The sequence below is a fragment of the Balearica regulorum genome, chromosome 2, assembly GCF_011004875.1.
Source record: "Balearica regulorum gibbericeps isolate bBalReg1 chromosome 2, bBalReg1.pri, whole genome shotgun sequence".
In the NCBI taxonomy this organism is placed as follows: Eukaryota; Metazoa; Chordata; class Aves; order Gruiformes; family Gruidae; genus Balearica; species Balearica regulorum.
Window position 1 is genome coordinate 145,886,420 of NC_046185.1, and position 22,391 is coordinate 145,908,810.

Genomic DNA, 22,391 nt, shown 5'->3' on the forward strand with positions numbered 1-22,391 from the left:
TCCATGTTTTTGGTCTAGCTGTACCTGCTGGCCTTCAGGTCCCACTCTCTCACTGTTGTAATTATTTTTCTGCCTTAATTCCTTGTGTACCTTTTTAGACCCAGTGAGTCGTCCATTTGCATCTGAGTCAGAACAACAGAAGCAGGATCCCACATCTTCATGTAGGTGTCTAGAGTTTTCATTGCCTATAACAGCAGCAATTATCAGGGAAAGACTTGCTGCAGATACAACATTGGGGAAGCTATCCCAAACCAGCATCTCCTGAGGATACGGGAACTGCAATTTTTCAAAGACTATATGGAAAAAAGGAGGTAAACTTTCCCAGGAGTGTGTTTTCTCTTCCCTACCTTCTACGTGTTTCCAATTCTTTTACTTATCATAAAGGAGAGAGGTTTTTCAAAGTAAAAATCAGAATTTTGTCAGAATGCCTGAAAGGCATGCACTGTAGGGGCTGCAAACTTTCACAGACTAGTGGGATGAAAAATGTGGCAGTATTCCTCATCTGTTCAGTTTTCATCTCTAGCAATAAGTGAAAATCCACCATTTTCCAGTTACAGGTCATCTTCTTCCTAGAACAGTGCAGTTTCTTTTCAGAATTTCTTCAGTTGTTGTGATCGGTTTGGGTACATTGCTCCTGCATATAGTCAGGAATAGAGCAAAAGAAGAGACAGGTGACTTCTGAAGAACACAGGTCCTGTTTTCTACAGCTTTTCTCTTCTCTATGGAACTGCAGACATGGGGAAGTTCTGGTTCTCTCTGATTACAAGGTCATAGTTACTAAATTTGCATGGTATCCCAGCCCATTTTTCACACTACTGCATTGCACTCTGGCATTTTTCATCCTTTATTGATACAGACTAATCTTCCTCTTCTTTTTTACCTTTTTCCTTTATTTCTCGTAAAAAGACATTCATGACACCTTCTTAATAAAACAATGATCCTGAATTGTAAGGAATGTCTCCAAAAATCCTCACTACAATGTTACCTCTTATATCTCATATTTCCATGGAAGAGAAAACTTCTATACAGTAGAGAAACTAGCTTAGAAAGGAAAGTTTGTTCATCAATGTATTATTTCAAAATTACTCATGTGACATGATACAGTTCCTTATTTGCAACTCAGAACTTCCCTGTATCTATTGGGTCTTAAAAACCGGAAAGGTTCAGTGCAGAAGGGTTTTCTTGCAAGGCACAGGTTTGGTCTTCAGCATCAATTTGAGGTGAAGGGGAGAAGGGAGTGAAACATTTGGTCATGGCTGTCTACCTGCTCCTGATTTTTCTCTTTTCCTATGGCACATCTCTTCAAATGTCCGGTAAGTCTTTGGCCTCCTCTGAGTATGGAAGTTTGCAAGTTCTTTCTCATGCTTTCCTGATGTCTTCCTTGGTGGACAGTGAATTTAGATCTAGTCACAGCATGTAATTTGAAACAGTTTTATTCAACTCTTAAATTTGGTAGTATCTGTATAGGCATTCTTTTTCCTTAACCCAGTTTTCAAGGTGGCGTATGAGTGAAAGAAACATGTCAACAAATGCAGGCATAACCTCGGCAGCGCTGGTTCTTGAAAATCAGCCAGCTGAATGCAGGTAAAAGCTGATCGGAAATTGCTTCATCGGAACTTAGAACAGGTCAGATGTACAGGGCAGTGTCCTCTCGGCATGCACAGAACCACTGGCTGATGTGTGCTCTGAGTTTCTTAGACAGCTTATATAGACTATGGCATACTGGTCACTGCATATTAGAATCCTGTTTCCAAGCTGACGGCTTTAGGAAGGACCTTAACAGCTTCTGCCTGTTAGATTTCAGACACTTCTACTGCTGAGAGGAAAAAAAATGACGCTGTGTCTGCAGCTTTTTCCCGCAGGAAGCTCCCAGCTAGAGAACTGCAGGAGTTCAGTGCTATTGCTTGATTAGCAGCAGGGACTAGCCAATGCTGATCTAACCCACCACAGGAGAATTTCTTCTGTGCATGTTTTTGGGCGAGACCAAGCTGGTTCTAACCCATCCTTTGCTGACCTGCTCAAGAACCACTGCAGCAGGAGAGCTGTTCCAAGGGGAAATGCCATCTGGCTTGTTCAGGTCTGCACCCTTTCAGAGAAACATCACCAAGGCTGTTCGCCCACTCCCCAGCAGCTATGGGCTGTGGGGGGGTTATGAAGCCCCATTTAACTGTTCCACCTCTGGCAAGAAACCTTGGGAGGCAATAAAGTTCAATGGCACATCAGAATGAGTTGGATCATGTTGCTGTTGCTTACAGGGGGGTTAAGGGATGCAAGGTGAGCTGCAAAAATGGTCAAGATTTGGAGCAGGCTGAAGTTGTACTCCTTTTCTGAAACTGGTCTTAAGAAACAAACTCCTGTTGTGCAGTGTGTCACATTTCTATTTACAAGTGTAGCTATTAATGGCACTTAGGATACTTACTTAGCTTAACTGTACTCAGAACTGAAGTGATGATGTTGCAAGTTGAGGCTTCCCTCCCGAGAAACTCACAAGTTGAACTCTGTGAAGAAATGACTTTTTGCATAGTTGCCAAAAATTTCCAAAATAATTAAGCAAAAATGAAAAAATACCCACTTGCTTGATGAACAGAAAATCACAATGTCATTCTGGGCCAAATATAAAAATGGTTGAAGTTTGAGTATGTAAAACATTTTTAATAGCTCTAAAACAAAAAAGTCCTTTTACTTGCCAAATTAAAGCCTGTTTAATATGCTGTGTGATGGTGGAACTTTGAAGAACTCATGAAATTTAATAGAGGTCATTTTTGAATGGCATTTTGAGAACAGTGTGCTTTAAGGAAGGATGTGAAGAAGAGCAATTTCTCTTGAAAGAGCTATATTTTCAGCTTCTGTGCTGCTTGTGTCTTAAGAACATTTTGATGAATATCCCTCATACTGATGATAATCTTTCTCTATATGCTCTGTATATCCCATTTTTTTGTTGTAGAAGACTGTCAAATAGCAAGTAACTGACTTATATCTCCTACGAAATCTCTCCTCAGATGTTTGCATTCTCAATTTATTTTATAGATAATGCAATATTTTCAATCTATAATGAAGACAGCAAGCTCTGCGCCCAAGCTCAAAACTCTAGCTCAGTCATAACTACTGCTTGTGATGAGCACAACGAGTTTCAAAAGTTCAGGTGGGTCTCTGCCACGCAGCTGCTGAGCGTGGCGCTCAAGCTATGCCTGGGAGTGCTCACCAAGGATGACGATGCTGCCATCACATTGGAATCCTGTAACAGGACGAATGAGCTCCAGTGGTGGGAATGTAGAAATGAGATGCTTGCAACCCACGGCAAGGATTTATTTTTCAACTATGGCAAAGGGAAGGGGAAGAAAATCAGGTTGTCCAAATTGTCGGGCAAAGGGAGCAGGTGGAAAATCCATGGGACCACAGAGAGTGTGTGCTCCTGGCGCTATGAGGGTGAGTAGTGAAAATTAATCTATATTTCTAGGTAACTTGGCTGCCCCTATTTACAAAGCCTTCTACCACCTGCTTGTCATGTAGCAACCCTTCTTGTACAGTGACATCAGTAGTGGAGCTGACTACAAATAGGGAGTAGAAATGCAAGGCAAATAGGATTGTATACATTTCTGCATAACATGGAAAGTGCAATTCTGTCAAATGAAAGAATAAAATGGCACAGACTATGATGTAATCATAAGGGAGAATGGGAATTCTGTTTGTAGAGCAACAGCGGAAGGAAATCTATGACTGTTTCAAAATATGTCTGATGAATTTGTAGAAGTGTTGATTGTGCCATATTTAAATATTTATTATTGCTATTATTTGGTTTGACCACGTACTATCTCTAAGAAGTTAATTTCTAGATAACATAGATGTAATCCACTTTTAACAGTGTTTACCCAGTGTTTCCCAGGCACAGCCAGAAGAAAAAGTAGGAAAAAGCAAAAGGAAAAACAGTGCTTAAGTGTTTAGGAGGCAATAAGGTCTAATACACTGACAAAGGACCACTGGAGAGCAAGATCTCCTTTTCCTGCATTGTTATCCCTCTTGGGCTATGATGTAGAGTGGGCATCCCACTGGTAGGGTGGGAAGTTAAATAACAAGGGATGAAATTTTTGCTGTGCTCTACAACAGTTCCCGCTGGAATGAAGTTTGTCATAATTTTGTTCAGATAGCAGCAAATTAGACTGCGTAGAGATGGAAGCATCAATTCCCAGCTAAGTAACTTGCAAATTTAAGCTAAAACTTCCCCTAATGAAGACTAATAAAATATTCTATATATAAAAAAAATCCTAAACATCATCCAAGGACTTAAGTATGTATGCAATGGGAGAAGATGAGTCACAAGCACCTCTGACACAGTAGTCCAAGTAGTAATGAAAAGAAAAAAATTAAACAGAAATTAGTCTGAGGGCCAAATAAATGTTGTTTGAGAGTCTTAATTCTGAGTATCTTGCCATAGTCATGTCTAATTGGCACAACAGCCTTAGAAGGCTTTGTAGTAATGAAGTACTGATGCGTGGAGTGCTTGCACAACTCAGCTATGTCCATGAAGAGCTGTCTATCAGCAGACACTGTGGTGAACCTCTGATACCAACTCACTACTATTGCCCTATGTTTTTATCTGTAGATACCTATACACTGGGAGGAAATGCCTTTGGTGCACCTTGTGTGTTCCCTTTTAAGCTCAATGGTAAATGGTATGCTGAGTGCATCCCTCGGCGTGACAATCCAGGCTCTCTCTGGTGTGCAACTTCTCCAGATTTTGATAAAGACCAACTTTTTGGAAATTGTCCACTAAAAGGTAATTTATTTATAAAGATTTCAGGAAAGGCATTAAGCAAAAGTTTCATCCACTCTCATGGTCAAAATCTCCTTGGGCTGTGGAAGTAGCATTGGACAGGGAGCTGGATTCTGGCTGGCCTAGTTCACTGGTGAGCTATGCAATGATAAAAAGAGGTGTCTGCTCTTCACTCTCACTGTTTTTTCAGCTGAGATGAGGAGTAGTCCAGCTCCCAGGACTGGTAAATACATGTACAGGACTAGGTGAGAAGAAAGTCAGGTCAAATGCAAGGCAGAAAGAAGTTCAGTGGATGAGGAAGGTGAGATACAGGGAAGCAGGAGACAGTGGTGTATCATAGGATGGAGCAGAGAACAGGAGGGCTGGAGCAAATGGAAGGGTGCAGGGTATGGGCACCTTCACCTGCCTTTGGTCATCCTTATACCCACAAATCACCCAAAACAGCCTTCCAGTAACCCCAGCACAAATACCCTACCCCTTCACCCCTGCTACACATCGGATTGGAAGTGATTGTTTCTGTCACGTGGGAGGTCCGGAAGAGCATGAGGGGTCCCAAGGGAAGAAATGGCAAACTATGTGTAAAAACTTAGCAAATCATCCAGTTACATACTTTTAGTCTGCAATGAAGATTTTATTTTCTATATTATCAAGTATGATTATCTTGTCAAGTTGCTGTTATCACATTTTATAGACACCATCCACAGTGACCTTTGGAAAACAAATCCTGTGACAGGAACCCACTATCAGATAAACGCAGAGTCGCTTTTGACATGGCACCAAGCAAGAAAAAGCTGCCAGCAGCAGAATGCAGAATTATTAAGTGTCACAGACCTTCGTGAAGAAATGTATTTATTAGGTAAAGTAAAAAAACCCAACAAATAAATTAATACATATGGTTAAAATGCAGGTCAGCCCCAAGAGCTTTAACATGGATATTTCTATTTACCTTGTGAAAATAGGCCTCGGCAACATTCTTAAAAAAGCTTGTCACTTTCTCCCCCCAAAATGTATTAAAATAGTGGAAAAAAATCTAACATATATTTAAAAAAAATCTACTAAGACACTTCTTTTCCATGCTTTAAAATTTTATTTCAAGTTATACTGAATAATTTTAAAATTCAGAGGCATTGAATAACTTGACTGTTCATTTCTTTTCACCATTTAGGGCTCACCAGTGACCTAAGTGTCAGTGCGAAGCTCTGGACTGGTCTTTTCAGCGCACTTGACAGTGGCTGGCAGTGGATTGGGGGCAGTCCTTTCAGATACCTAAACTGGGCTCCAGGTAAGTGCACTTTTCTGAAATGATGACCAGCATCTGGGCCAAAAGTCTCTTATCTTCCCCAAATTCCTGTTACCTAATTCCTCTGTTTTCATTGAATTTTCACAGGTTACAGGGGATTATGGGAAAGGTAGGATATTACAGTAATAGGGATCACACCAGAGATGGATCATTATTAATTCTGCATTTCCCAGAAAAAGCAGATTGCTCATCCAAGAAAACACTTAAAACCAAATATCTACACCTCATTCGATTCTTTTTTCCCAGCAACAATTTTCTCTTCAGGCATATTATTCAAGCCAAAGAAAACCGTCATGAAAAATGATGTAAAGAGAATTTAAAGAAAAGAGAAAAACCAAAAGAGAAACATTGTATAAAAATATTTTCAATTATTCATAAGCTCAGTTACAGCTTATGACATTTATCTGATGTACTTTATCTTAATAAGTTTTCAGTATTATGATCTCAGTCACCATCTTGCATGTTGCCACAGTACATATTTTCATAACAGCTGTGGTGACTACAGGAAAATCCAAAGAGCGAGCACTCCTGTGGAACCGAATACACTTTTCACGTCCAGAGTTTAACAGTAAAGGGTGTTGAGATGTTTGCAATACTACCACCCCATAAGGAATTGTGGCTTAGACAAACTTTTACAGTGCTTTTTTCCTGTGTGCTGCAGTACTTCAACTTCTTAAGCAGTGCATGGGAGAAGAGGGGCAAGTCTCCTGCCTGAAATGTCGGCCCTCTCAGGCGGCCCACTGGTGCTCCCTCATCGCTTCTCTTGGGAATTACCACTCTAAAGAATAGTATGCCAGTGGCTTTGCGGCTGCATAAGACTTGTGCATTCGCTCCTGTGACGAGGTGAAAATTTTCAGTGTTAACAGAGGCATTCTCTGTGTTATGTGCCTCTTTCCTAAAGGAAATCCCTCTGTGGAATCTGGAAAAATATGTGGGACCTTCCAAGGTAGGAACGGCAAATGGGAAAACCATGTGTGTGATCGGAAACTGGGATATATCTGCCAAAAGAGAAACTCCTCCTTGGATTTCTCCATTATTGCCTCAGGTAAGCTGGTCAAAAAATAGGGTTATTTTTGCAGTGAGTTGAGAAATACTGGGACCATGCTGTATATGAAATGACTGTATATTGTCAAAACAAAAGGGTTACACTTGTTGACCTGAGTCAAGCACTGAGAAGACTTTAATGTTCTGGCTCATTTTAAAGATTATGTCTAGATGTAGTTCATCATTTTGAAAAGATCCCAGGGCACTAAAAGCAGCAGGATGAAGTCTTTAGTCATGTTATCCAGATTGTGAAACACTGAGGAATAACCTGTCCTCTGTAAAACACACTAACGATGTGTCCTGCAAAAAGATACGAGCCAGAGTTCATGATCCCCTTACTCTCTCTGAAACTTTTTTGCTCAATTCTGAAAGCAAAAAATCAGAATACGGGGCTGGCAACTTTTCATGATTGAATACCCTTTCCACCTGAGGTAGACTAGGTCTTATCTATGTGAAGAAAATGGTGTGCAGTTACTTCACCCGGGAATTCCCAGAATGCTACTAACTCTACAGTAACCCCCTCAACTACATAGATACTAGTATACAAGATTATTCTCTGGCTCAGGGAATGAATGGCACACCACAGCTGGCATCCTGTGCATTCTGGCTGCATCCAGACAGCTTACTGGGAACGGTTTCTGACCCATTCTAACCTCCAAATCATGCCTGGATGTTGCCTGGGGAATGCAAGTTTGCACAGGTCAAAATAATTTCCTGGGAGCATTGGACAATGTGGTTGATCACACACACCAATGCTGGGCGCACATCCTGCCCTCTTCAGTTTACTGTGTAGGTGCAGACCATGTGAACTTTCAAAGCAGTGGAAGATGGTTGGCCATACTAAATTCACATCAGGAAAGAACCACTGAACAAAGTGGCATTTCTGTGCATTTGGGATTCCTGACATGTTTGGTGCTCTCTGATATACGATTTGTGCTGTGCAGGAGCTTCAACAGGCTCCTGAGTACCTGGTGTTTCCAGAGAAAAAATATACAAAATCTCCAAAATTCACCAAGTCCCTGTGTAGGAAAAGAGTCCCTATTCTGTAAAACATGGCTGTACCCAGAGCCTCACTGAAGGGGATTTAACACAGAGTTGTGCCCTGCGAGTTTGCATGCCAAATTACTGAGTATTTACTTAATCCTGTAAAAGACTTTTTCAGTAGCTCCCAGCACAAATGGGATGGAAAAATCTGTTTTATCTTCTTTGTGATCCTCAGACTTTTGCCTCTCTGTTCTGCCAGCATGTGCTCCAATATTTCAAATTCATGTCAGTACAGGTCATTTTGATTAAAAGAAAGCACTGAACAGGACTGCTCATTAATTGTTTGAAATAATTTTTTAGATGACTTAAAGCCTTTTAAGTGCCCCAGGGAATGGGCGGCCTATGCAGGTCATTGCTATAGAATTTACAGAACACCCAAAATATGGAAAGAAGCCCAGTCTTCCTGTAGAAAAGAAGATGGAGAGCTGGCGAGTATTCATAATATTGAGGAATACAGCTTTACAGTGTCTCAGCTTGGATACAGTGAGTATTCCTCCAGGTTACTTTTTTGTCTGAAATTATATTGTTGCTATTATTCATTTAATCATTGTAACCATGATCTTTAATGTTTTTTAAAAAGTCCTTCTTCAGTCAAAAGCGAGTGTGAGATGTGATTGTTCTATTTTAAACATACCCATACCTACAATTACCTTTGTGTTCCCAGAGCCAGATGATGAACTGTGGATTGGTCTAAATGACTTCAGGGTTGAAATGTATTTTGAATGGAGTGATGGGACGCCTGTGACTTATACCAAGTGGCATCACGGGGAGCCAACCCCCACACGGAATAAGGCGGACTGCATCGTTATGAAGGGAGAGGTAAAAATCCCTCTTCTGCTTTCATGGTTTCTTCTGTCCTTTGTGCCCCAAAAAAGGAAAACCTCTGTGACAAAAAAAATGAAAAAAAGAAAAAAAGAACAGGGGGTTTAAAAGTTTTTAGGAACTTGTTTTCATTCAGAATATCTTAGTTTGGAGGGAGACTGGGGGTCCAATCTAGGAAGGTGTATGGTAGAGCACCAGAAGCAGAGACTTGGTCTGCTCTGCAACAGTTACAATAAATCTCCTGGCTGAAATTGGTTGGAATAACTCATCCTCCACCTTCAACGTGGCTGATCATAGCTGCGTAGTACAATTCTTGGAGCAAGGACTTTCTTATGTTTCTCCCAAACCACCTAAAAAATAGGTTTATTAGAGCTACTTTGGAGGCTCGTATTTCTAGAGGCACAAAAAATTAGGTGTAAGAAATTCTGTCGTGTTTTATACTCAGCATAGATTTTACTCCTCTTTGCGGTTTCTTCTTACCATGGTCAGGACGGATCCTGGGCTGATACTGCTTGTGAAACGAAACTTGGTTACCTCTGTAAAAGGAAACTTTTGGCAGAAGAATCAGGGGAAGCTGAAGTTACTTACCCAGGCTGCCAGAAAGTAAGTGTAAAACAAAAGCAGTAAAAGGTGCATTTTACTTTCACTCCCATGACGGTGAGTATCAAAGAAGTAAATTATTTTGACTGTCCTTGGCGGAGCCCTAGACAACTATTAATTTCATATGTATTGATACTTCTCAGACTAATGAGGAAATTTTTTCATTATTTAAAAAAAAATTTAGATCATCTTCCTTTTTTTTTCCACTCCCTTACATGCACACTTCACTCAGCTCTCTCCCAGTGCAGAACTGGTCACTTCACTGGTAAGGGCTGCTCTCCGCATGACAGTATTGGGTTGCATGCAGCCTTCTGGTTCAATCAGTCCACCACAGGAGGCAGGAGTATTGGAGCTATTTTGCAGATTGTTTGTAGCCTCTTGCAACAGCTACACTTACACAAAGAGAAAGCAGCGCAGGCTTTACGCAAGGAGCTGCAAAGTGTGAGTGTGCTTGCCGGCTCGAAGGCATAACCACAGCTCACTGCTCGCAAAGACCTGTGTGACCTTTATCAAGGGGCAAGACACACAGTTGTGGTTACAAAAGCTATGTTTGCTTTTCCTCTTCGTTTCTTCTCATGGCTTCTGAGATTAATTTTGACTTGGGGTGTGGCATTAACGTGGCTTTTGGAAGCATACTGTGCTGTGCAATCTGACAGCCCCTCCGCGCATCTCTGCTGTTGACACTGACAGGGCTGGATGAAGCATGGCTTTTACTGTTACTCCGTGGGGCAGTTACCAGCAACATTTTCAGAAGCAAAACGAATCTGTGAAGAAAACAAAGGCTACCTGGCTACTGTGAGAGACAGGTATGGAAACATAATTCTTGTCCTTTCATATGTGCAACTAGGATGGAAGGGCCAAACAAAAATCTCTTCCTACTTTGCAGTTTACACAGAATCACACAATCACAGAACGGTGGGGGTTGGAAAGGAAGTCTAGAGATCACGTAGTCCAAACCCCCTGCTAGAGCAGGATCACCTAGAGCAGGTTGCACAGGATTGCATCCAGGTGGGTTTTGAATATCTCAAGAGAAGGAGACTCCACAACCTCTCTGGGCAGCTTGTCCCAGTGCTTGGTCACCCTCAAAGCAAAGAAGATTTTCCTCATATTGAGATGGAACTTCCTGTGTTTCAGTTTGTGCCTGTTGCCCCTTGTCCTGTCACTGGGCACCATTGAGAAGAGTCTGATCCCTTCTCTAGACATCCACCCTTTAGATATTTATAAGCATTGATGAGATCCCCTCCCAGTCTTCTCTCCTCCAGGCTAAACAGCCCCAGCTCTCTCAGCCTTTCGTCATACGAGAGATGCTCCAGTCCCCTCATTGTCCTCATAGCCCTCCGCTGGACTCTCTCCAGTAGTTCCCTGTCTTTCTTGAACTGTGAAGCCCAGAACTGGACACAATATTCCAGATGTGGCAGAGTAGAGGGGGAGGATAACCTCCCTTGACCTGCTAGCCACACTCTTCTTAATGCACCCCAGGATGCCATTGGCCTTCTTGGCCACGAGAGCACATTGCTGGCTCATGGATAAGTTGTTGTCCACCAGTTATTCATAGTGTCTCATGCAGCACCACTCCTGTGCTGGAAAATTCATGGTAGAACTGAAGAAGTATTACAAAATACATCGGGGCTTATATTCATCAATACAAACATTTAAGCCATTGCTACTATACACCTACACTATTGCTGACCCCAGGAATTAAAAAATTGAGTCAATGCCCCAACAATTCTGAATTACTAGATTGTTTTAAAACTTATTGAACTAAAAATAAACAGATAAATGTGAAACTCTTTATTTCTTCCGGATTTGAGCTTTCCAGCCTTTTCTTCGCAACAGGCAGATCTGGAAATATACTCTTTTTAGAATAAAAGTAGATTTTTTTCCTCTGAATAACAAGATTTAAAGATCTAGACCTTATCATAAAGCTCAGTAAGACACTGTATCACTTATTTATACAGCATGAATAACACAAATGCATTAACATAAGTATTGCTTGGCTTGTGTTTTTCATTGTGCAGTACAAAAGGAGAATAGAATCACTGTAAGATCTAAACATGATTAACATTACCAAAATATAAAATAAAAATTAATTTATAAACCAATTAGAACTATAAAAGTAAGATCATTACCCTTGCTTCAATCCATACTTATCTCTTCCCACATATTAACAAATCACCTTAACTTTACCAGATTTGCTACAATGAACTGCTTGAAAAAATGAACAAATTACGACAAAGTGTGATACTTCAGTTTGGTACTTATTCTTCACAGATATGAACAAGCTTTTTTAACTTCTGTAATTGGATTCAATCCAGCAAAGTATTTCTGGATTGGTCTCTCGGACGTGGAGGAGCAGGGGACGTTCAGGTGGGCCACTGGGGATGCGGTCACCTTCACTCACTGGAACGCAGGAATGCCCGGTACGTGCCACAGGAGCCACCAAATTTCTGCTCTGGGGACCCAAGAAGCAATGGTTTGGAAGCTAAAAAGTGGTTTAGAAACTCTTCGGGCATAAAGTGGCAGAAATGACAGTGCAACTTTCTGTTTGTGCTAAAGGGATTAAATCAGGGATCATGGTAACTCCTGCCAGTAGACACCTGGGATTGCATGTGTCTGTTGGTATCATTCACTCTTTGCTTTTCAATGGTTTCGATAAGTGATTCATAGTATAATGTAAAAGGCATTTGATAAAATGTCTTTTTATGATTTAATTGAAATGCACATGAGCTATTGGCATCCAAACACAGCGGGGACAGGTTACTTGTAAGTAAGTAGCAAATGTTTGAGACAATGCAGCTATTTATCAATAAGGTTTAAAAATTTTATGTTTCATGAAGGAAGGGAGCCAGGCTGCATGGCCATGATAACAGGAACTTCAGCTGGATTATGGGATATTTTGAACTGTGAAGAAACAAACATGTTTCTGTGCAAGCAGCTGGTGGAGGGAGTGACCCCCCCGCCTCCTCCAACTATGCCCCCTCTCCCATCGTGCCTAGACGGATGGCAATCCATTCCTCAGAGCAGCTTCTGCTTCAAAGTAGGTGTTTAATTTCTGAATGCAAACGCTCGTCATTTCAAACGACAATATCCCTCGAGTATGCATGGAAGGTGGGTTTCACCCTGCCTACCTGACAGGTAGTCTGTGGTAACATGTCTGCGGCCATCCCCACGTGGTGTGGTTGGGAAGTTCTGGAAAGTGCTGTATGTAGGTTGACCTGAAGTTTGGAGTCACAGGGACTCTGAGATGATAGGAAAAGCAAAGTTGCAATAATCAAATTTGATAGATGACCACAGGCTTATGGTTGCACAATTAAATAATATGTAATAAAACTAAAGGCCAGGAGACCAGAAGGAAGATAGAAGCCCAGAATTCTGTTTCTAAATTTCTGTAATATCCAGCACAGTATTTAATTGTCCACTTTTTATAGATTTTTCAGGGAGAAAGGGAGAAAATGCAAACATGGTTTGGTGCAAGAGATTTTTGCAGAGCCATTGGAGGAGATCTGGCATGTATACACAGTGAAGAAGAACAAAACCTAATAGCTGGCTTGTAAGTATTTGCACAGTCCATCATTTAAATACAGGAAAGAAAAAAATATTTTAAAAATGACCTTTCTGAAAGACATAAAGGATTTCTGGTGATCAATTTCTATGTCGCAAAGACAGTGTGCATCTTTGCAAAGTGGCAGGAGGAAATGGGTAAGAAGAGGTGAGCAAAAGGGTTTCTTGACAGGCCTGTGGAAAGGTGGTGCTATGTGTTGAAGTAGCTTGAACATGCACAGAAATGAAAGAAGGATCATCAAAACTGGTTTCAATTGAGTTTAGTTCAAAGAGGTAAAACTGATTTTTTTAGCTCATGTGTAGTTGATCAGTAGATTAAATACTCTTGATTAAAGGAACAGTTTTTGCTGTTTTCCTTCCTTAGTTAAGGGGAAAAATTGGAAGAATAAGGAAAGCCTGACCTATTGATGTGCTTGTATAAATGCTTAAATCAAGCTTATGAGCAGGCTAGTACAGGCAGGTCTGAATTTGGATGCCTAAGCTACTTGGTAGAACAAGACCTTAAAATATATTTTCATTTAGCTCAGTATTTGTGGACTCATGACATCTGTGATCTTTCCCATGAAGCTCTCTGTTTCACTGCTTCCTGCCTCATGCAGTGCCAGGGTGTTTTTCCCCACAAGAAAACTGAATGATTACTTTATATGACTGTCTCAGATGATACGTTGAGCATCAAAATGCTGCAAATAATGTAATGATATATATTCTCCTTCTCTGTTTCACACTGTGTCTGATTGTCTATATTTGTAATAATTCAGAAAGAGAGATTATCTTCACTTATCTTACTGGATGGGTTTAAGTGCCTTGGACTCCGACAGTGGATTTATATGGAGTGATGGCTCACCAGTGAGTAAATAATTTCTTGTTCCAGCTTTTTGTCTAGTTTGCCATTTATATCTTGGCAGACAGCTCTTACAACTCCTCCTATACAAGCTACAACTCTAGGAATTATTTTTTATCTTTTGATAGTTCATAGTTCCAGATAACAGTATGACATTTAGATTAATGAAATAACACCAAAGGTGATGGCATATTGCTTATGATCTAAGCAAATCCATATATTCCCATTTGTCATTTACTGTTGGAAATAATTTTGTATGTTTATACTAGCTAGACTTCTTTGCCCTCATTGTCTTAAGCAGACTGAGGTCTGGAAGGCCCAAGTCCATATGGCAACACTTATTGATTGTCTCAGGTTGAAACATCAGAGCAGGATAACCAACCCAGGGGTCAGAGGAGGGTACTTAGGTACTTCTTCCTACAACTTGACAGAAGAACTTAATCTCTCCTGATACCAAAGAGGGCAAGAACTTTTTGGCTTACTAACATGGCTTATACATACAGAGATGTATCATTATGCTATGCAAGGTTCATGTCCTCCTTACAAGGTCTGGCACTGAAGCACATGACAGACCATGAACTCAAATGAAGTATATTCTTCTTTAACTGGATAATATGACAATTGTTTCACTTTGGAAGGAAAATAGTAACAAAGCTGTGTTTCCACTATAGGTAAATTTTGAAAAATGGGCACATGGAGAACCAAACAATTATGACGGAAATGAAAAATGTGGTGTGTTTAATGGCTACAATAATATGAACTGGAATGATTTATATTGTGAACATATGCAGGACTATGTTTGCCAAATAAAAAAAGGTAAGATGACTTTCTTCCTTGAGCAACTTTTAGAGACAGATAAGAACATCCTTTCTAGGTCAGATCATGCTATCTGTATGTATTAGAGCCAGCTGGGCCATCAAGAACAATGAAACACTTAATATATTTTAATTTAAATAAAAGCATTTGAAAACTATGAATTCATCCATGAGATACACATGTAAGTTTGGGATGTATATGCAGGAATATGTATGTTGAGGAAGTGAAATCCAGCAGCCTAAAGTTGAGCATAGTTTCTGTAAGCTTAACTTGTGATTGGATCTAACAAGGTAATTTGCTGAGTGTAACACCTTTTTTTTCAGATATTCTGAGACATTCTGTGACAAAAATAAGCATACTGAATAACCCTTAAGATTAATTTTACTACTTGGAATTAAAATGCTAACAACTGTATAAATATATTTAATTGAGACATGTCTGAGAAACATAATATACTCAGATATTGATTTACATTACAGGAGCATCACTGAAACCAGAGCCTACTTCCACATTCAGTAAGTCTTGTACTTCCAATAATAGAAATAAATTAATATATAATGATGTTAATTTCTATTACAGACACTCTGCTTAATGTTTTATCTTGCAGATTATGAATATATTGTTAGTGAAGATGACTGGATAATATATAATCACAAGGAATATTACTTCAGCAAGGAACCAATGCCTATGGAAAAAGCCAGGGACTTTTGCAAGAAGAATGGTGGTGATCTTGCTGTCATTGAAAGTGAAACTGAAAAAAAATTTCTTTGGAAATATGTAAGAAACACGTTTAACTTCAAATATGCACCATTCTGTCCTGCACTGAGGCACCTTTTTCAGCTATGAAATACTAGAAAGTGATCCCCATCATAAAAAAATCACCTTTCGTGGGCTTATCTATTTAGGAACTTTATCATAATAATTCTTTTGACAAATTGCTACATGTAGACAAATCCTCAGCTTCTTTTCAAGAACACTCTCAGAGAGCATCTTTCAAAACCCTTGCTCTGTTTAGCTGAAAGGTACAGTTATTGAGTATGCTTTGTTTTCCAACTCATTCTCTTCACAGAATTCAGAAAAGTTTTTCCCCTATTTTTGTCAAAACAGATTTCAGATTTTCAGTAAAAGGTTTAAGCCAGAATATTCTCTAATAAGAAATGAATAATCTGATGATAGTATACTCTTTTGGAAATAGTTTCATACTATTAAAACCAAATATGATACCATCCTTTCCTCCACATGACTAAGTACTAAAACCTACCATTTACTTGTCAACTTCTGGCAAATTCTCACCATACTTTCCTAAAACTTTTAAAAATATTGCTTTATTTTATAGTCTGCTTAAGAAGTGGTTCTTATCTTCTTAAATAGCTTCTTGCTCCATTTCTTTTTCATCTCGTTCTGCTTTTTTTTTTTTTTGGTTTAAATTTGAATACTGGTAGTTGGATAAAAATTTTGCATTTTGCAGTTCGGCACATAATCCTAGCAACTCCCCGCACATTGCATACTATGCAATAGTACAACCGAAACTAAAGCGATTTTTGAGAGCTTCCTTATTTTATTTGCAATGTTTTCTTACAGCTCATTAAAATTCTTATTTTTTGTGTTTTAGATTTTCTATAAAGATTGGGGAAATAACTTTTATATTGGCTTAAGTGTGAGTCTTGACAAGACATTCCGGTGAGTAAAAACAAATTAAGTTTATCAGACTCATAATGTGAATGTTTGGCATGGCTGTCTGTAAGAGACTGTTGAAGTTCAATGACTGACAAAACCTGTCTGCGGACATGTTTTGACATAAATTTTAAAAATATGATTCTGCTCCTCTGGAGAGCACTTCTCCCATAATTTCAGTATCTATTTCTCCTTCTTTTGGTTCTATGCTTTGCTTTTGTATTGTGAGGCTGTGATGTTCACTCATAGTCAGTGCAGTGTCACCCCCTTTTCCTTGTTAGATGAAAGATAACATTAGTTGGAGGTCTCTAGGATATTGCAGAAGGTACTGGCAGACATTACTGAATATTCAAATGATCAAAGACAAAGAACCCTCAAAACCTGCAGTGAGGCATCATGGTGGTTTTTAGAGGTGAAATACCAATGCTGGAGAGCCCTTGTCTGGGAGTGATTTCCAGATGGTTGCACTGTCAGAGCTGAGGGCAGGACAGCTTCAGGCTACACAGAGTCACTACTCTTGTACAAATGTCTTTGGAAACAAATTGCCCTGGGAATGTCCTAAAGCTCCCCTGGAGCCTTAGATGAGTTACAGACACATTTGTGCTGTGGCACTATTCTCCTCTGGTCCCAACATCTCTATCCCAACCCCTTCTTTTTCTACTGCCTCCTCCTGGGATTTGAAGCTTGGTCAGATGAGTCTCAGCCTCTTCTTTTCAGCCTTTCTCCTGTCATCTTGGCCAAAAGCCACAGAGGCTGGATAGTCTCATCTAGTGGAGCTCCTGCTTTCTACATCACATCTGCTGCTCTTTGTCCAATTCTCCCTTGCTCCCTCATTATTTTAATCCTCCTCCCTGTTGGATGATGGTGCCACTATTTGTCTTTATATTATTCCTCCCAGTTTATTATGTACTGGTTTTTTCCTATTTGGCTCAGAAAGATTTGCAAGTGGGAGTAGCTAGGCATCCTCTTGAATTACTTATCTGGGGTTTACTCGCAAAAACACACATACAGCTACTAAAATAGGCTCAGGTTTCTGTTTCTGTGCTCCAGCAAAAGCCGGGTCCAGTGCTACACTGGCAGGTTTCCTGCAAGCTATCAATGCTCAGAGGCCAAGAAAAGCTGGGACCGCCAGTTGAGATGATTAGTTCAGAACTGGTCCAGGTCTACAGAGTAGGCAGTTGGTATAAAGGTATTTTTTAGTAATTCCAAGTGGAAGGTCTTCGTTTTCTTTTACCAGAGAACAACGTGTGTGTAAGCTAGGATATAGGAAACTTAAAATACAAGCTCTAATACGTCCTTTCCAAAGAAATATTAACTAATTCCACTAAGAACTGTTATTCCTCCAAATGACTTCTTTCAGATGGATGGATGGAACTCCAGTGAACTATGTTGCCTGGGCTCCAAATGAACCTAATTTTGCAAATAATGATGAAAACTGCGTGGTCATGTATACCCAAACAGGTGGGTGCTGTAACAACAAACAACATTCATTCTGTATGGTGTGGCACAGGCTTGGAAGGGCTGCCTGTGCAAGGGTGGGTAAGTTATAACACTGAGCAGGCTGATATTTGGTAGTTTAAAAAGCATGGGAAAATAAATCACGTTGTCTTCTTTCATTTATGCACTGTTAAAAAATTCAACTCTATACAGCTAACACATTGGATTACATCTGCAATTTGATTCCTAGCTTTATCAGAAAATGTCAATGTGAACAAATCAGTTAAGCATCAGACTGTCTGCAGACAGAGTCAGTATTGTTTTTCCTCTAACCTCTGTCTATTTTATGACTACGTCTCGAGGACATCAGCTGTCCGTTATCATTGTGCAGTTCGTGAAAATCTAGGGCTTGGGCATGGTTTTGATTATTACTGAACAATGCTATACACTATTTTAATTACAATAAATACAAATATTCTTTCATACAGAGAGTTGGAAGTAACTGCTTACACTAGCCAATCAGTCTTCTTTGGAGCAGTTAATCTCCTCTACTTTTAAACATTTCTAGTCTCAAAATCTATAGCAGAGGTAATCTTCCTAGGCTCTCTTAGAGGTCAATGGAAAGAAATGAACACTTTTGGGGTGTAAATAGTATGTCCTGTTTTGGAAATCTTCATTAAGATGAGATGAATTATGTCCTTAACTTCACTGAATTATAATGACAATATCTCCATTAAACATAAGGTGTGATTGGCTCTGCTGTAGATAGTGACCTTGTAACTTTCTGCAGCTAATGAAATGAATGCCTTTTTTTTATTCATACCTGATCTGTAAAATGGGGATGGTGATGTTAATGTTATATTCTTACATCACACTCCCATATGGAGAAAAGATACCCAGAGGACTATAAGACTGTAAGAAGCTCAGGTAGTAAGGTGACAAGGACCAAGTACCTTAGATACACAGAGCGATCCTAGAGATCTTACAGATCTTAGAAAGCTGAATTAAGCATTTGAACTAAAACTTCCCTTTGGCAATGCTATGGTTTTGCAATATTGAAATATTTCTGTTCTCAGACAAAATATTCATATTCTGAATTTTGATGGAAACCTGAATATTTCTAAGGAACACACAAAAAATTACTCATTATTTCTGGGAGAGAGAAATACAAATACTGTAATCAGTTCTACTTCCTATGATAGATTTGCTTTAGGAAAGGAGAATTTTTATCCCAGTCTTAGTTGCATTTAGTTTTTCTTTTATTTCAATTTGCTTTCAGGTACATGGAATGATCTCAACTGTGGCAGCATTGAGTTATTCATCTGTGAAAGGCTTAACACTACTGTTCGTCCAACCGTTGCTCCCACTTCACCACCACCAAAGGGTGGGTGTCCAGAAGACTGGCTCCTCTTCGATAACAAGGTGCAGTATGAAATGTCAGTATATTGTATTTTAAAAAGAGCAGAATAAAACCCATATTTGATTAATTTTTTTCAGTGGTAGCAGGGTTTTCAGGTGTCACAAAATACGTACTGAATTTGTATATTTAAAGACTCTAAAAATATGATTCCTGAAATAGAAATGATAATCTCTATTGGAATCGCAAGAAGAAAGCTTCATTTTATAGTTTTGCTAATATTTTCTGTTGCCAAAGATGGCTGAGCAACTTTCTTTATGTGGAGCTGTTGTATGTTCCTTCTTCCATGTGTATGCTAAAATATTGGGGTTTATGCTAGTTTTCTAGTATAGATCTTCTATTTCATAAAGACCTGAAGACAAGCTAGAAAGGACTGTTAAATCAGCTAATCTCCCTTTTTGCTTAAAATATCCAGTTTTTTTGGTGCGTTACAAACAGATATACTTTCGCTGGAAATGAAAATGCCATCTAGTTACCGATTTGGCACATTTCTCTTTTTCAGTGTTTCAAAGTATTTGGCCTTGATGAAAATGATACGTTGACATGGCATGCTGCACGGAACAATTGTATTGATTTTGGAGGAAACCTGGCTACTATATCAAAAAAGGAAACTCAAGGTATAAAGTACTAATGTTTTGATACTGGATGGGACATCAAGTAATTCCTGATAAACAGATAAAACCAGATGTTATAGCTTCTTCAATATATGCTGTTATTTATGCCCAATTAATAGCAAGTTTTGTTGAATGAGAAATTGCACCTTTTGAAAAAAGGCTTGAAAGATTTTAGTGTCTTGATTAACTTTTAAAATCACAGCTTTGGGTCAAATATAGGATGTACAAAGGAATTCATACTGATCAAATATTAAGATTTTGTATTAGGGGCTTGTCATGTAAAAAAATGCCCATGCTTTGATTTTAAGTGTACATGTAAAAATTGAACACAAAGAGAATAATATCCAAAACAAATCCCTGTGCACTGAGCTGCTGAGCCAAAAGCCGTGGGTGTCAGTAGAGGATGTACCCTCAGGCCACAGGATGCTGGAGACCCAACTTTCTCCTGTTCCCCTTGCTCTGCTGGAACTCAGCCTGCCGGTCTTGCTGCTCAGCACGTTGCAGGTTTTTTAGTGAGGCCTTATGTTTGCTCAGGAAATGCAGTGCCTCAGCTCCTGAGGGCTGCACATGGACCATGTCCTCGTTCACTCCACCAGTGCTTGTGGTTTGTGCTTTTTCTATAGCAGAGCAAGGACAGTCAAAGGACAGTCTTTTAGAGGAAAGTCAGTCTAGGCAGGAGCTCAGGGAAACGGCATCTGGCCTCCCAAAAAGCTGAGGTCTCAGTATGAATATACTTGGTTAATAAGTAGTTTTATTTGTGTTATGCCTGTTTAGAATTAAATCTGGTTAACAGAGAAGCTACCAAAGAAGAAAATGGAGTGCATGGTCTGTAGGCTCATTTTCTATATGCCAAGGTGTAGAGTACTGATTTTAACTTCTGTAATAGCATTAAAACATTTTCCCTTCTTCCTCAGATGATAAAAAATGCAGAAGAGTGTACACATAAATCCCTTTAAAAATGTTGAAAATAATTTCATGTATAAAAATTTGCCCATCTTTGAGTTTGTTGATACTTTTCCAGACTTCAACATCAGATGACTATCTATTATTTTCATTTGTATCATAAAATTACCACCTTATTAAAAAAGAGAAAACCAAGATTCATCGTCCAGGTTCCAGGCACTCTAGAGTCTACACTACTAGGGAAACGTGCATTTAGTTTCCCTCCTTGTACAATTTTTCTTTTTTTTCCTTCAGCTTTCCTCATGTCCCTCTTAAAAAATGCTGCAGCTGATGCTTGGATTGGACTGAATGACATAAATCAGGAGCACACATATTTATGGACAGATGGAAGCCCAGTTTACTATACAAATTGGGCGAAAGGTTCCCGAAGTTATTATAGTAAGGTAAACATTAATCTCTGGTTATCACTCAAACATTATAACTTTGGTAGATGAATAAAATGTATGTAGCTACAACTTTATTTTCTGTAAAGTTTCCTTTATGAAGATTTTTAGTGATCTTGTTGCTTTTGAAAGCAGGATAATCAAATGGGAGATCGACTTTCACACACTTTTTTCAACTTCTGTGTTTTGTCATGAATTTTTTGTTATGAATCCAGATAGATGTTTGGAAACATTATGCCAAACTCAGACAAGTAAGCATTTCCCTCACTTTACCATGACTGATCAGGATACTCAAATAAACCATAGCTTAGCAGTAACTGCATAATTTTGGGATACAGTGAATGCTATTTAGACTTGATGAAAATAATCACATAACTATGTATATTTACATTTCTTGGCACTGAGGTTAAGATAAATGTGTTGAACAAAATCCTCAACAAGATCCTCCTGGATCTTCCTTTCTCAGTTTTATCTTCTTCCTCTATACCCTCTATAAAATCTTCTTTCTGAAAGATGTCTTCTGCATGCTTTGAAACTTCCAGCACTGCTATAACATCTTGTGTTTAATTGCAAGACAAAACTGAGTGTTATTCAATAATTGTAAAATGGCTAATATAGAATACTGTACTTGATAGTGCTACGTCTGTACTCCTGTGCTAGCTTTACCAAGTTTACAGAATTGCTTTGAGTCCAGCTAAAATTGGAAAAAGTTATTTGAGGTCTGACCTCTGCTGCCATCCAGGCTACAGCTGGATTTTGGAATCTCCGGGACTTCCCCATCTCACACACATGTACACTTTCTGTAGAAGGCTATGCCCATTTCCCTGCGCAAGTTGCTCCACATACACCTTCCTTCACTTGCAGCCAAGATCTGGGCTAATGCCCCTGAGGGGGTTTGGAGGTAGCATGATGTTAGGCTGATATAAGGTTGGGAAAGCTACTGCCTCCCCCTGCAGAAAGCCAAGCAGCATCTTCTTATGCTGGGGGAGGAAAAAGAGGAAGGTAAAAAGCCCAAATTGCAGTGGAAAGGGTTGGGGATATGTCCCCCACAAAAGGTTGTTTCTGATCACTACCTCTACGTTACTGAACCGTGGTGACAGCTTT

General features: G+C 39.4%; 1 protein-coding gene across 3 annotated transcripts in view; it reads left to right on the forward strand.

Moving 5' to 3' along the window:
• The first annotated feature begins 1,134 nt into the window (after positions 1–1,134).
• Positions 1,135–22,391, forward strand: part of LOC104640706 (macrophage mannose receptor 1) — a 31,534-nt gene continuing 10,277 nt past the window's right edge. For all 3 annotated transcript variants that reach the window (XR_012834166.1, XM_010309149.2, XM_075746297.1), the window contains exons 1-22: positions 1,135–1,313; positions 3,028–3,426; positions 4,601–4,774; positions 5,463–5,627; positions 5,937–6,053; positions 6,973–7,116; positions 8,460–8,642; positions 8,824–8,978; positions 9,471–9,584; positions 10,272–10,387; positions 11,853–12,001; positions 12,419–12,618; positions 13,010–13,131; positions 13,901–13,988; positions 14,655–14,799; positions 15,279–15,314; positions 15,407–15,576; positions 16,412–16,479; positions 17,834–17,934; positions 19,190–19,332; positions 19,830–19,944; positions 21,139–21,287. Coding sequence is in view for 2 of the 3 variants with exons in the window: in XM_010309149.2 (XP_010307451.2) it covers positions 1,253–1,313; positions 3,028–3,426; positions 4,601–4,774; positions 5,463–5,627; positions 5,937–6,053; positions 6,973–7,116; positions 8,460–8,642; positions 8,824–8,978; positions 9,471–9,584; positions 10,272–10,387; positions 11,853–12,001; positions 12,419–12,618; positions 13,010–13,131; positions 13,901–13,988; positions 14,655–14,799; positions 15,279–15,314; positions 15,407–15,576; positions 16,412–16,479; positions 17,834–17,934; positions 19,190–19,332; positions 19,830–19,944; positions 21,139–21,287 (3,114 nt within the window). In the remaining variant the exon portion in view is untranslated. The remainder of the gene's footprint in view (positions 1,314–3,027; positions 3,427–4,600; positions 4,775–5,462; positions 5,628–5,936; positions 6,054–6,972; positions 7,117–8,459; positions 8,643–8,823; positions 8,979–9,470; positions 9,585–10,271; positions 10,388–11,852; positions 12,002–12,418; positions 12,619–13,009; positions 13,132–13,900; positions 13,989–14,654; positions 14,800–15,278; positions 15,315–15,406; positions 15,577–16,411; positions 16,480–17,833; positions 17,935–19,189; positions 19,333–19,829; positions 19,945–21,138; positions 21,288–22,391) is intronic.